The 15,666-nt window shown below is 41.0% G+C and overlaps 1 protein-coding gene across 1 annotated transcript in view; it reads left to right on the top strand.

Moving 5' to 3' along the window:
- The first annotated feature begins 227 nt into the window (after positions 1–227).
- EPHX4 (epoxide hydrolase 4) overlaps positions 228–15,666 on the top strand; it is a 33,882-nt gene continuing 18,443 nt past the window's right edge. The window contains exons 1-2 of the mRNA XM_070749033.1: positions 228–1,115; positions 14,316–14,401. Of these exons, the coding sequence (XP_070605134.1) occupies positions 918–1,115; positions 14,316–14,401 (284 nt within the window). The 5' untranslated portion in view covers positions 228–917. The remainder of the gene's footprint in view (positions 1,116–14,315; positions 14,402–15,666) is intronic.

Here is a 15,666-nt window from a genome sequence, read left to right as displayed (position 1 = left end):
AACTGATAGTTTTATTCACCGCTTCTCATTTTACGACGGCTCCGGTTGAACACTCGGTAAGGGGCGCCCAGATCGTTCCGTCCGCACTCCTCCAACGCACTCCCGTCTTCAAATTTAATATACAACCCCCCCCCCCTTCACACGCACACAAGACCTGAATCTCATCTAGTGACGCAGGCGCGCGGAGGGCCGACCCAGAATTACGCGTTGCCCCGAGGCAAAGCGACCAACGCGCGCTCTTCCTTCGCGCTACTCGACGACCAAACTTACGGACTTTGCACCGTAGCCGACGAATTCACCGCGATACGCCTCGCTTGGGAACGGGGAGTCTCGCCCTAACTCTGGTTTTTTAAAAAATATTATTATTTTGAATTTTATCTTATCTTGTCTAATCTTTGATGACATTCTCCAAATTGTAATGTAAGAAGGACGCCGATTGGCGCTTTTCGGCTGGGCGCACCGTGGAAGGAGAGCGGAGAGGCGATCGGCCGCAGTCCGAAGAGTTTGGCGTTGCTGGGCGATCAAGTGGGTCCGCCTGGCGCTCGATCGATCGAGCTTGACCCACGGCGGCGCGGACCCCCCTCCCCCAGGACGTTTCTCTCCGCCACGAAGTGCGGCAGGCGTGTGCGTGCGGTGGGTCTCCCCCCCCCCCCGGGCCTCCCCTTTTCCCTTGCCGGGTTTGTCAGGATCGGCTGCGCGCCTCCGTTTCCGTCGCGATGCTCGCCGTTGATTTCGGCTTCTTCCTCCGCGCTGCCCTCTCGCTGGCGGAGCCCATCTTGAGTTCACGGGAGGGGGAGTGAAGGCGCATCGGGGCCCCCATCGCCGCCGCTTCTGGAAGAGGAACCAGAGCGAACGAGCTTAGCGCGCCCCGGCTTCTTCTCCCCACACACCCCGGCTGCGCATCTCCGCCAGGGCTCATGGTGAGGATCAAGGCGGTGCTCTTCTGGGCTCTGGTGCACAGCTACTGTGGTCTCTGCGCCTGCCTGGAGCTGCTGAAACTTTTGTGGAGCCTGGGCACCAGGCCAGGCAAGACCTTCCAGTGGCTGGTCCGAGAGAACCCGCCGGGATGCCTCGGTGACCCTTCCTTGGGCACTCACTGCTACGTCCGGATCAAGGTAAAGCGGAGCAAAAAATAAAAAAAATAGCAATCGCATATAGAATAGAATAGAATAGAATTTTATTGACCAAGTGTGATTGGACACACAAGGAATTTGTCTTGGTGCATATGTGCTCGGAGAGGAGCGGCATACAAATATAATAAAATAATAATAATAATTTATTATTATTATTATTAATAATAATAATAAAAAATATGCTCTTAGACTTATATACTTCACAGTGCTTTCATAGGCCTCTCTGAGCTGTTTACAGAGAGTAAGCATACCCCCCCCCCCAAAAAAATCTGGGTCCTCATTTTACCGACCTTGGAAGGATGGAAGGCTGAGTCGATCAAAATGATATTTTGGGGTGTCTGGAGGGTTAACCTGACTTTTGCTTCTTGAGGCAAAACCAGTTGGCTGGCTACATCACCACTTATATACACTGCTCAAAAATAAATAAAGGTAACACTTAAACAACAGAATATAACTCCAAATATTCAATGAGAATATTTCATTCAGATCTAGGATGTGTTATTTGAGTGTTCCCTTTATTTTTAAAAAAATTAAATAAAAACAAGGCGGAAGGTAGGCTGCAGACTGAACTGGAAGAGAGTCCGGTTCGTTTTGTGGTGGACTGATGGTGTGTTAAGTGCGTGTTAGGAATCTCTCCCACTGCATGCCACTCAAAATCCTGGAAGAGGGGGAAGGTTGGACCATTGGGCTGCAGACAGCAATCTAAGTTATGAATTCAGTGTTGGGTTATCTGGTCTTGTGAATTGGAGGGTTACGGTATTCATCTGGTCTTGGTTTGGATGAGCTGTAACCAGAAGAAAATGGCAACATCTCTCCAGAATGGTCCTTTCAAGCATTTACATAGACTGAATGGGATAGTGTTTTTCAAAGTCTCAAAGGTGGTGTGTTTTTTTTCCCCAGATGGCAACTGGACTTCGTTTTTTTCCTTGAAGATGTTTTGCTTCTCATTGAAGAAGCTTCTTCGGGAATTGAATTGATGAAGTTTCTTGGATAAGAAGCCAAACATCTTCAAGGAAAAATCAAGTCTGGTTGCCTTTTGAAAAGTCACCTTTGAGACAGCCACGACCTGGATGAGAATATCCATAAATGTTTTTTCAATGGTTAAAATATGTGTTCTCTTTAAAAGGGGGGGGGGCAGGGGAATTGAGCCCACCGATGGACCTAAACACGGTATCTCAGGAAGTTGAGAGATATGCAAATACTGTATACTGCTCAAAAAAATTAAAGGGAACACTTAAACAACACAATATAACTCCAAGTAAATCAAACCTATGTGAAATCAAACTGTCCACTTAGGAAGCAACACTGATTGACAATCAATTTCACATGCTGTTGTGCACATTCAACTTTGTACAGAACAAAGTATTCAATGAGAATATTTCATTCATTCAGATCTAGGATGTGTTATTTGAGTGTTCCTTTATTTTTTTGAGCAGTGTATATTTATGCAGCTTTCCCAGATATGCCTTGTGTAACTAGTCTTGGGACTTTTATCAAAAATTAATGCGGAATCTGCCTCTTGTTAAATGGACCACGTTGTTGTACAATATTGATTCCACTTATGATACATGAGAAAGATGGTTTTTAAAATATTCTTTTATTTACATCCCACCTTTATTATTTTTGCAACTTACTCAAGACAGCGAATGCGCCCAACATATTTTTCTCCTATTTTCTCCACGATAACCACCCTGTGAGTTAAGTTGGGCTTAGTGTGACTGGCTCAAGGTCACCCTGCTAGCTAAGGTGGGACTTGAACTCATGGTCTCTGTCTTTCTAGCCTGTTGCCTTAACCACAAGACCAAACAGCTCACTAGTGTGGATAACTTCTTCTGCCTTGCCATTGTTGACATTTTTCCAGCACAGTACAAGGAGGCTATGTCATCTAATCTCTGGCTAAATTTGAGGGAGCCCCTTTGCAATGCTTGGCTCCAAGGTCACCTTTACTTTGTCTTGTGTTGTGGACCCCCACAACTTAATATCTTCTAAACACATTAAAACTACTCAACATCAGCTCAGATATTGATTGAGGATTATCACTTCCCATCTCCATTAACTCTGTGGCTGATCATTAACCACTGCTGTAATCCTAAAGACCTTGCAACATCATCATTGCATGTTTAAAAAATGTCTAGTCACAATAGGGTTTTTTTACTTAGAAGCTGCAGAATAGAAATGATAGGGTCAATTGCATCCCATTTAGAAAAGGCCCTGCGGTTTTCTTGACAAGGTTTTCGGAAGTGGTTTGCCATTGCCTCTTTTGCCAGGTCAGTGAGCTGGCTTTGTGTTCTCCTACTTTCTAACCAGATTCCTATTATTCATATGCAATCATTACAATCATTAATTGTAAGAGATTAACAATAGTAGTTGGGCGACAAAGATAATCGGGTTCCAGAAATAGGATTCTGTCTTCCATGCTATAGAACTTGTATGGCTGAATCAGCACAACACAAAATGGCCAGCTACACCTTGGTTTGGTGTGTTCCAGTTTTATGCTTAGTTGATGTTTCTGGGTGTCTAAAACCCAGCAAATTAAGTTAATCAATGGTATTTATTTATTTATTTGTTTATTTATTTATTTATTAGATTTCTATGCCGCCCTTCTCGAGACGACTCAGGGTGGCATACAACATTATAAATGCAACAATACATATAAAGAAATCTAAATTACTTTAAAAAGAATTATACAAAATTACTAAAAATGTTAGAAAGCCCCATATAGAGTCATACGCATTCATCCAATTCAATCATTCATAATATCAGCTGGAGACAATCTCAACACTCAGTGCCCCCATGCCTGCCAGCAGAGGTGGGTCTTCAAAGCTTTACGAAAGACCTGGAGGGAGGGGGTGGTATGTATCTCCGGAGGGAGTTCATTCCAGAGGGCCGGGGCCGCCACACAGAAGGCTCTTGCCCTAGGTCCTGCCAGACAACATTGCCTGCTTTTACAGCTTTTGAATGGATTGAGCTACATAAAGTGTAGCTTTTTCGAGTGGAGTGTTTCTAAGATTTCCTTTCAATGGTTTTTTAAAAAATGATATATGTGGCTGCCTCAGGGCAAGAAACAGATCAGAGTCACAGTCTTTGGAAATGGGACAATCAGATTTTCTTTCTCCTGTATTAAAAGGTATAATCTGCTTTCTGTGATTATTTGGCTACCAGTAACCAATTCAATAAAGCACCTCCAAATTAAGAGTGGATCACAATCATAACCTTGAGGACAGCTGACCACATTAGGTTTTATTGGAGGACTATTTGTCACTTCTCCCATTCCTTGCTTTTTCTACCACCTCTAGAAAAGTTTATCTCAAACTATCTTTTGTGACACTTTGTTTGGCAATTTAGGATTTTAAAAAGTGGCTGAAACAATAGGTTGTTTTAAGAACTTTTATTGGATTGGGAAACATACCCCGCAGTAATCAATAGATGCCAAGAAACAGGCTCCAAGCTGATCTGAATGGTTTCCCATCATCACATGTGTCTGGTAAATGTTGCATGCGTATTTAGCCTTTCCAGTAAGAGACTAATTGCAGCAGCAATATATACCTCTTAAGCAGGGATGAAATGCTCCTGGTTTGCTCCTGCCTGTCAGTCATCGGAGAGGGAGCCAGTCACGAAGGGACCATGAGGCTCCACCCATCTGCCTGGATGCTGCCATTTGGGTTCTTTTACCCACTACTACGCATGCACACAACACTTTGCGCATGCACAGAGGGTAAAAGAACCCAAATGTTTGTGTCCAGGCAGATGGGCAGAGCCTCACGCTCCCTTCATGACCGGCTCTTTGACGACTGACAGGCATGAGCAAAGCCAGGAGCATTTTACGACTGCTCTTAAATCTCTGGAAAACTAATTATTCAAACTAAAGCATTGCACCCAAAGCAATCACTATATCAAAGTACTTAACTACTTTGCTAGTGTTATTAAATATTTCTTCTGAGCAAATAAATTGTCAATATATAATAAAACGGTATGATTTTTAAAAAGGCATTTCAAATATAGTGATACCTCGTCTTACGAACTTAATTGGTTCTGGGACGAGGTTTGTAAGGTGAAAAGTTTGTAAGATGAAACATTGTTTCCCATAGGAATCAATGGAAAAGCGATTAATGTGTGCAAGCCCAAAACTCACCCCTTTTGCCAGCCGAAGCGCCCGTTTTTGCGCTGCTGGGATGCCCCTGAGGCTCCCCTTCATGAGAAACCCCACCTCTAGACTTCTGTGTTTTTGTGATGCTGCAGGGGAATCCCAGCAGCGCAAAAATGGATGCTTCGCTGGCAACGGAAGTCCGGAGGTGGGGTCTCCCAGCGAAGGGAGCCTCAGCGAAATTGCAGCATTGCAAAAACACGGAAGTCCTTGAAACCCCACTTCTGGACTTCCATGTTTTTGTGATGCTGTGATTTCGCTGAGGCTCCCCTCACTGGGAAACCCCACCTCCAGACTTCCGTTGCCAGCGAAGCACCCATTTTTGTGCTGCTGGGATTCCCCTGCAGCATCGCAAAAACATGGAAGTCCGGAGGTGGGGTTTCCCAGCGAGGGGAGCCTCAGGAGAATTCCAGCAGTGCAAAAACAGGTGCTTCGCTGGCGACAGAAGTCCGGAGGCGGGGCATCCGAGTGGCGGCGGCTTGAGTTTGTAAGGTGAAAATAGTTTGGAAGAAGAGGCAAAAAAATCTTAAATCCCGGGTTTGTATCTCGAAAAGTTTGTATGACGAGGGACAAGGTATCACTGTATATCTAATTGCAATCAGACATTCAACTTCTTCGTGAATTCAATATAATAGCCCTTAATAAAAATGGATATAAAGTCACATAGTCACTAAGGAGAAAATTTCTGTAATGGAAAGGATAAATAGTTTAGATTTATATGAGGCTTGTAAAACCACAGAAGGCTGGTCAAAAGTTCTGAACAAAAACCTGTTTTCATTTAATGCCTCTCTTTTTTAAACAACTGTAAAATGGTTACTGCAATGGTAGTTTTACAAGTGGCTCAGATCATTTATTCTAAAAGCAACAGCAGTTATCCAGAATCCTACACAAATCAACTTGTATGGTGATCTTCTTCTTTTAGAGTAGCCCTTACCAGTAGAAAAACTCAGATTAAACGAAATATGGAGTTCAATATATTTTTAAATATTTATCTCTTTACTTGACGTCTTTTTTTAATACAAGGTAAGTTCTTTGCAAAAACATGCAAAATCATATGTGGACACAACAGAGAATAGATGTGAACCAATAGAAGCTAACCGTTAAAACTACATCTGCCATCACATGGCATGGTCAGTTGGTTGAAATTGTCTCCTTATGATTAACTGTTGAGAGGAATTTCATAGAGTCACTCTGAGCCTTCACCATAGACCAGATAAGAAACGCAATCACATGAGCTAATTCACTTTATTGTACAGCTACATTAATAGAATCAAGTCTGAAAGTACAAATATCCACTATCTCCTTCGCAGTCTGAGAAAGAATCCATTCTGAGTCTCTTTCTCCATTCATTATACAACTGTGGGTTGTCCCTTCTGTTACTTCACTGTCCTCTTCTAGACCAGTGTTTCCCAACCTTGGCAACTGGAAGATATCTGGACTTCAACTCCCAGAATTCCCCAGCCAGCATTCGCTGGCTAGGGAATTCTGGGAGTTGAAGTCCAAATATCTTCCAGTTGCCAAGGTTGGGAAACACTGCTCTAGACAGCAATTCTTCATCCATCTGTCAAGGCCTTTCTTATACTGTATACTATTACAGTCCTACCAGTTTAAGGGACCTTGGAAATTATCTAGTCCATTACTTGGTCAGTGCAAGAAGGTACTACTATAATATTATTATAGCATGCCTGATAGATAACTCTCTGTCCTCTCTTTAAAAGCCTTTAGCACAGGAATGTTTACCACTTTCAAAGTAATTTGTTCCATTGCTGGTTAGCTCTTACCATAAGGAGTAGTTTCTGATATCCAGTTAAAATCAGTTTGTTATTTAAAGTTTTTTTCCCTATGTTTTTTATGACTTTCAAATATTTGAAGAAAGTTATCAAAACCCTTGCAGGTTTTTTCCCCCTTTTCAGGTTAAACATATCCTGGGCTTCCAATTGCTCCTTATAACATTTTCCTTCCAGCCCTTATTGTCTTAAAACGGTCCCTGGTGCTCTATGGCTTTGCTTTTTTTCATTGCTCAAACTAAGTAATATCAACAGTGCTAATGTTCTCCTTGGTTGTACGCATTCCTATTTCTAAATGCCCTTCCTAAACATGTGCACCCAAAACTAGGCACAAGGCTGAATGGAGAAAAATGATTTCATTTAAATTAATGCACTGAATAAATATTTTTCTCAAAATGGTGTACTGTACTACAAATACTGATTTCGAATATTTTTTGGAAGAGCACTGTAATGTGAATTCTGTTTAAAAAAATATTCAAAACTGAATTACAAGAATTTTAACACTGCTTTGTTCTAATAACTTGCAAAGCTATGATTTCTTTAACCATGGTTTATGTTCAACTACAGCTGAATTTACACAGCACATTTTGCCATAATGCCCTATATTTTATGTCATGTCTGACTGAGTTTGTATGTACACTAAGCTGCGTTTGTTTTTCAAAATATATTTGACTAGGTTCATACAATGCAATAAACCAAAACTGCAGGTTAATTCACTGAGCAAAGCAGTACTATTGTATGCACCTGAATATGTAACTTCTATATTATATGTGTAATATTTGTGGTAAAAAAAACTATAGGAAATAACTTTGTGAAGAACCACTATGAATGCTTAAACAAAATGTTATTCTCTTTGTAAACCAGCAATGGGGAACAGCTAGGATAAGGTAGCTTGTTTAAAATCTGCTGAAAAGATATAATAGTCTTAGCTTTCTAATGATTCGGTGTGGTAATTACAGTTCTATACTATAATTGTACCCCAAACTTCAGTTTACCATACGAAGGAAGCACAAGTCAGTTGCTTAGATATCTTGCAATTATCCAGAGCAAAAACCTAGGACACATTTTTGCATTGCATCTGGGTGATAGTCTCTCACAGCTGTCTGAAGTCAGCATGCAATGAATAGAAGCTCTTAAGATAATTGTTCACAGACAAGAATTCACAGTGCCCAGTTGGTGTCCTTATTAGCAGCCTCAGCAGAGGACTTGTTTGTTTGAACTGAAAGATTATGTGACAAAACCATGCAAGCTGCGTGAGACAGCAGCTTTTTGAGCAGCCCTTTCATTTCAAGGGATTTTTGAGGTAATGGGCCAGGTTGCTGTCCAAATAATGGACAGATGCATTTGGAGAAGGCCAGATGAGGTAGATCAATCTACATTAATTTTACATTAAGCTCTCATCATTCATAGCTATTATTATCCTTTGCATCATGGCCCTATTGCATAAATGCTGCAAATTACATCCTTCTGGTCGATACAGTGCAATTAGGTAACTCCCATCATGATGTCATTACATACGTTACTGCAAATTGTGCAGCTTATGTCTTAAGGGTCTTGCAAAAGAAATGGGCATCTCCTCTCCCATCAAGTGATGTTTTCCAGCCAGGTTTCACTACATGTTAATAATAATAATAATAATAATAACAACAGAGTTGGAAGGGACTTGGAGGTCTTCTAGTCCAACCCCCTGCTTAGGCAGGAAACCCTACACTACTTCAGACAGATGGTTATCCAACATCTGCTTTAAAAACTTCCAGTGTTGGGGCATTCACAACTTTTGGAGGCAACCGTTCTGACTGTCAGGAAATTTCTCTTTAATTCTAAGTTACGTATCTCCTTGATTAGTTTCCACCCATTGCTTCTTGTTCTACCCTCAGGTGTTTTGGAGAATAGGTTGACTCTCTTTTCTTTATGGCAACCCCTGAGATACTAGAAGACTGCTATCATGTCTCCTCTGGTCCTTCTTTTCATTAAACTAGCCATGCCCTGTTCCTGCAACCGTTCTTCATATGTTTTAGCCTCCAGTCCCCTAATCAACTTTGTTGCTCTTCTCTGCACTTTTTCTAGAGTCTCAATATCCTTTTTGCATTGTGGCGACCAAAACGTAATGTTTATTTTGGCACAAGTGTGCTTGGCCTACAGCTAACTTTATCCAGTACCTGGAATGTTATGGTGACATTAGGATAAATTAACTTCAGCAGGAAGAGGCAATTGAGTCTTTTATGAACTGTATCTATTCAAAAAATAAATTTGGGGTAATAACTTTATGGATTTCCTGGAATAGAGGTAACCCAGACTCACTGAATTTGCCTTGCTGACAGATTCTTTAAGGAGCCACTGGATCAAAGGATCAAACAGATTTTCTGCAAATATTTCACTTTACAGTTTTACAAGGTTTTCACAGTGCAATAATTCAAAAGGGAAGTTGGCTTATAGTATTTGAAGAAAATAGATTGGTATCTGGAGGTTTCCTCAATGTGTCAATCAGTTGGATTTGGGCAGTGGCATTGTCTCTATTTTTTAGTCCTCCTCACCTATTGGTTCTGGGTACCAGTTAGAATAAAATAAACCTTGTGTTTATGGGGTAAGAAATACAAGTTGAATGAATTCTGGTCTCATGTTAAGCTGTGGCTTATGTTAGTATGGTTTTGTTTATTTTTTAACATAATTTTATTTATAGTTTTTTCCCCTAAGGTTTTATTTAGGTAGGCGTGGCATATAGATCCCATCTTTTCTGTGAAAGCTCAATGCAAATTATATGAGGACCTTCCCCATTCTTGTCCCATCAACAACCCTGTGAGATGGATGGATTTAGGAAAGTAATTGGCTCACAGTAAACCCCCTATGGCTGACTAGAAACTTAAAACGATGATGATGATGGTGGTGGTGGTTATTATTATTATTATTATTATTATTATTATTATTATTATTATTCATTAGATTTGTATGCCACCCCTCTCCGAAGACTCGGGCGGCTCACAAAATAGATACAAACATAAGCATGTAGCACAAATCTAATAATTTAAAATACAACTAAAAACCCTAATGTAATACGCAATCATACAGTCCAATCACACCATACATTACATGTATTGGTCAGAGGGGCAAGGTCTGCTTGCCCCAAGCCTGGCGACATAGATGGGTCTTGAGGCTCTTGCGGAAGGCGAGGAGGGTAGGGGCAGTATGAATCTCTGGGGGAAGCTGATTCCAGGGGGCCGGTGCCCCCACAGAGAAGGCTCTTCCCCTAGGCCCCACCAAACGACATTGTTTGGTTGATGGGACCTGGAGAAGGCCAACTCTGTGGGACCTCACCGGCCGCAGGGATGTATGTGGCAACCCACAGCTGTTTACAAAACACACTACGGCAGCGATGGTGAATCTTTTTTCGGTGCCAAAATGGTACGTGCATACGTGATAGCAACACCCTCTCCACACACACATATGCACAACCCATGTGCTACCCCCTCACACAGGCCTCACTGAAGCCTCTGATGTCCGCTGGCCCATTGGGCCATTTTTTGCCATTCCCAGGCTTCAGAAGGCTTTCCTGAAGTTTGGGGAGAGTGAAAACAGCCAAAAAGGCAGAAAATCAGCTGGCCAGCGTGTGCCTGCATGCTGGAGCTGACATAGGAAACACCTCGCATGCTTCAAATATGGCTCCGCGTGCCACTGGTGACACACGTGCTATAGGTTCCCCATCACTGCACTAAGGACATCATTTCCAATTGCCTGGCACCCTAAGGTTATATTTGGCCACAAAAAACCCCTGATTTTTGCAGGTTCCCTCACTCCTAAAATAAAGTTCCAAAGAGGAGCAAGAATAGTCTTAAGAGACAAACTATCACTATTTCTATCCTTAAAATCCTGTGTATACCTTCCAATGGTAAAAGGTAAAGGTTCCCCTCGCATATATTGAGCCGGGGTGGCACAGCAGGTAGAGTGCTGTACTGCAGGCCACTGAAGCTGACCATAGATCTGCAGGTCAGCAGTTCAAATCTCATTGCTGGCTCAAGGTTGACTCAGCCTTCCATCCTTCTGAGGTGGGTAAAATGAGGACCTGGATTTTGTGGGCAATATACTGGCTCTGTTAAAAAGTGCTATTGCTAACATGTTGCAAGCTGTCCTGAGTCTAAGGAGAAGGGCGGCATAAAAATCGAATAAATAAATAAAAATAAAATAAATATATGTGCTAGCTGTTCCTGACTCTAGGGGTCGGAGCTCATTTCCATTTCAAAGCTGAAGAGCCAACGCTGTCCAAAGATGTCTCTGTGGTCATGTGGCTGGCATGACTAAACGCCAAAGGCACACGGAATACTGTTACTTTCCCACCAAAAGTGGTCCCAGTTTTTCTACTTGCATTTTTACGTGCTTTTGAAACTGGGAAAAGTAATGGGAACTCACCCTGTTACACAGCACTTGGGATTCGAACTGCTGAACCGCTGACCTTTCGATCAGCAAGGTCAGCGCCTTAGCCTCTGAGCCACCACGTTTCTCAAACCCCTCAAAAACAGCCCAAAATTGGACTGCTGATATGTGGCCATTTTACTGCTGAATTTCGGTGATGGAATGTTGTTTTCCTCCCCTTAATTTCTATTCTACCGCACGAATCCCAGCAGCCGGTAAGGTCCCACAGAGTTGGCCTTCTTCGGGTCCCGTCGACCAAACAATGTCGCTTGGCGGGCCCCAGGGAAAGAGCCTTCTCTGTGGTGGCCCCAGCCCTCTGGAATCAACTCCCCCCAGAGATTAGAACGGCCCCCACCCTCCTTGTCTTTCGCAAATTACTGAAGACCCACCTTTGTCGCCAGGCATGGGGGAGTTAGGATATTCCTTCCCCTAGGCCATTGCAAGTTATGTATGGTATGTTTGTGTGTATGTTTGGTTTTTATAATAAGGGTTTTTAGTTGTTTTATTAAATTGGATTGTTACATGTTGTTTTTTATCATTGTTGTTAGCCGCCCCGAGTCTGCGGAGAGGGGCGGCACACAAATCCAATCAATCAATCAATCAATCAATCAATCAATCAATAAATAAATAAATAAATAAATATTTTCTCTCCCTGTGCAATTATGTGTTGACATTCCCTATTGTATTATATAAACTTTTGGGGTCTTCTGATTATTTATTTGTTCTTGTGTGCTCAGTTTGAGGCAGCATTGGTAAATGCTGTAAAATAAATAAAGAGTCCAGATTTGGGGATGTGTAGATGGATCAGAATAAGTATATGTTTGGTGAAATAAGTGACAACTCACAAAATCTGAATCTATAGAAAATGTATTGGTCCTTTTCATGCCACAGATCTTCTTGCTGCCTTTGTGGGAAGCCAATACTGTTGCTGCTGCTGCATCCTACTGAATACTTATTCACAGATGTGTTTAATTTTGCAGAGACCTTGTTACAGAATGCTAGAGGGCAGTGTTTGCAAAATATTGTCACTGGTACCCATTAGCTCTCTTTTTCACACAGCACTTTTGCAATCTGCCATTTCTATTTAAACCAGTTCCTCTAATCTGGTCATTTCATTGCCGCAAAGTCACAATATAGGACTCAACCCTGAAATGGGTTTCTGCTCCTCTGATAAATTTCTACAAAAACTTATTTGTGGGAGCAGCACTTATGGTCATTAAACTAATAAGTGTGAAGCATCTCCTTTAGATGCAGTAGGGACAAATATTCTCACAAGCAGAGTAAGTCTGTTGTGTCACTCCAATGTCCTTTGTATTATAAATATCTATATGTATTTAGATCTGTATGAGCTATAATTTAGATGAAAGGGGAGACTAAGGACATCATTTAAGAAGGTACTATTTAACCTGGAATAGATTTTATGAATGGTTAAAAAATAGGGATACTTCATTAGTAGAATGTGTAAAAATCAACTTGCTAAATGTATATGCAGATAAATATATAATTAAACAAAAGGGGAAAATATATATGTAAAAGAATGTAAAGAAAGGGAAGAGATAATACGTACTGAAGAAATTCATAAAGGAGATGTAAAAATAGGATAAAATGGACCAGAAAGTAGTTATTTATATAGAGAAGAAGACATAGAAGGAACAGACATAGAAAAGAATGATAAATATTTACAGTACAGTATATGTATATGAAATGTTGTGGATTGATCTTAAGCTATAATTAAGATAAGAACTAAGATTCCTAACTTTGTATGTTTGTATGATGTCATGTTTTTGTGTACATAAAATAATAATAATAATAATAATAATAATAATAATAGTAGTAGTAGTAATAGTGGTGGTGGTAGTAGTAGTAATAATAATAATGATGATGATGATGATATGGAAAAGAAAACAGTGTGGATTATTGATGTCGCCATTCCTGGTGACAGTTGAATTGATGAAACAACAAGAAATCCTGATCTTAAAATCGAACTATAGTACGACGACTCTGGCATAAACTAGTACAGGTGGTCCCAGTAGTAATCAGCACACTGGATGCTGTGCCAAAAGACCTCAGCCAGCCTTTGAAAACAATAAACATTGACAAAATCACTATCTGTCATTTGCAAAAGGCCACTGTAGTTAGATCTGCGTGCATCATATGAAAATACATCACACAGTCCTAGACACTTGGGAATTGTTCAACTTGTGATATTGTGATACAAAATCCTGCATATCAATATCTTTTGCTGTGTATTACTGTTTTTTGTTAATAATAATAATAATAATAATAATACTGCAGCTCACGTTGCACACATAGAGAGACTGAGAACAAAAAACATTTAAGGTCTTAATCGGGTGTCCAACTTATTCCTCAGGGCAAGTTTGATAGCCGTGGTCTTAATGATACAGGAAATGCTTGATCCGTTTGCATGCTACTTGATGACTAATGCTGCCAATCTAGTTTTTGTTATTTTCTCCATGAATATAAATATAGAAAAATAACATTATATAAAAGGTAAAGTTTTCCTTGTCCAGTCATGTCTGCATCTAGGACATGGTGCTCATCTTTTCTTGATCAAGGGAGCCAGTGTTGTCTGAAGACACTGTCCATGATCATGTGACCAGCATGGCTACATGCTAAAGGGTCATGGAATGCTTTTTCCTTCCCACAGAAGTGATACTTATTTATCTACTCACATTTGCATGCTTTCAGACTGTTAGGTGAGACAGGAATGGGAGCTCACCCCATTGCGCAGCACTTGGATTGTCAGTTTTCCAGTTGACAAGCTCAGCATCTTTAAGTATTGTATATAAATATAAAAATGCAACCTGTCTTCCCTTCCCTTTTCAGGATTCTGGGCTGAGATTCCATTATGTAGCTGCCGGAGAAAGGGGTAAACCTCTTATGCTGCTTCTTCATGGCTTCCCAGAATTCTGGTAAATTCCTTGTTTGTTTGTTTGTTTGTTTGTTTGTTTGCTTGCTTATTCTAATTGATATGACATGTTTCTACTTTTGTGTACTGGATCAATAATCCAGTTTTCAGCGGAGGATCCTGTTCTGTTGAGTGACTGGAAAAAAACACCCACCCATCTCACTGCTGTTTATCTAACCAATTTAATGGCATGGAATGCTTTTAGTCACACCATTAATATAAATAGAACTGTTGTGTTGCTACAGCACACCTTCGTACCAACAACATTAAAATAATATAGAAAGTTTAAAGAGGACGTACAATAATTATAGGGCAATCACAGCATAAAATGCTCCTGGTGAAGGCACGGTATTTGTGCAGTTATTAGATTTTGTTTAAGAAGTTCCCCTTACTGAAATTACAAGATGAAATAATTACCTTTTAAGAGGACATAACCCTGGAAGAAATTCTTCATTTTTAGATGAAGTAATCTAAAATTAAATTAGTTTTGCAACAGCAACCTGTGTATGCAACAGGACTTAAAAGCTAATGTTCCTAGGCTAAATTTAGGGCGAGCTAAATAACCAGTAAATGTGCAGAAGATGCAAAGAGAAAAATTAACTGTTTACTATTGCTTATAACTATCCAATAATGTACATAACAAGAGCAATAGACTCAATCCTGTGCTCACTTCATACATAATACATAAGGGCATAGCAGGAGTGGGTTCCACTTACCTTCGCCATTAGTTCACATTGCAAAATTTCACGGGCATGCATCCTGTTGTGCAATTTCACTTCCGTGCATGCTCAGAAGGTGGATTCAGCCCAAAACGCAGCTGAGGAGCTGATCAGCTGTGCTTCGGGCAAAGACATAAAGGTCAGTTTTTAACCTAGAGGCAGGCGGGATAGATTTTTTCCAAAGCACAGAACAAGAACAAGCCATCCAAACACAGGAAAATTGGGCAAGAATTCAGAAAGAACGATGGTGGCGAGCACGGATTGGCACAGACAGAACCGGATCCATGACACCAAAATTACCTCGCTAATGGTTCGGGTGATCTGGTCCGAACCAGGAGGAACCCATCCGCCTTGGAGGGTTGTACAAATCCTTCAAAAGCAAGTGCTTCAGAAGCAATTCACTCTGAATCTTTAAAGCCATAGTGCTGGGATGGCAAACTTGTGCCACAGGTGCCACACGGAGCCATATCTGAGGGCATGTGAGGCGTTGTCCTTTGTCAGTTCCATTGCGCATGTGCGTGCTGGCCAGCTGATTTTCAGTCTCCCTTTT

The sequence above is a fragment of the Erythrolamprus reginae genome, chromosome 3 (genome assembly GCF_031021105.1).
Source record: "Erythrolamprus reginae isolate rEryReg1 chromosome 3, rEryReg1.hap1, whole genome shotgun sequence".
In the NCBI taxonomy this organism is placed as follows: Eukaryota; Metazoa; Chordata; class Lepidosauria; order Squamata; family Dipsadidae; genus Erythrolamprus; species Erythrolamprus reginae.
Note: the sequence above shows the minus strand (reverse complement) of the source record. Positions and strands in the feature narration are given on the sequence as shown.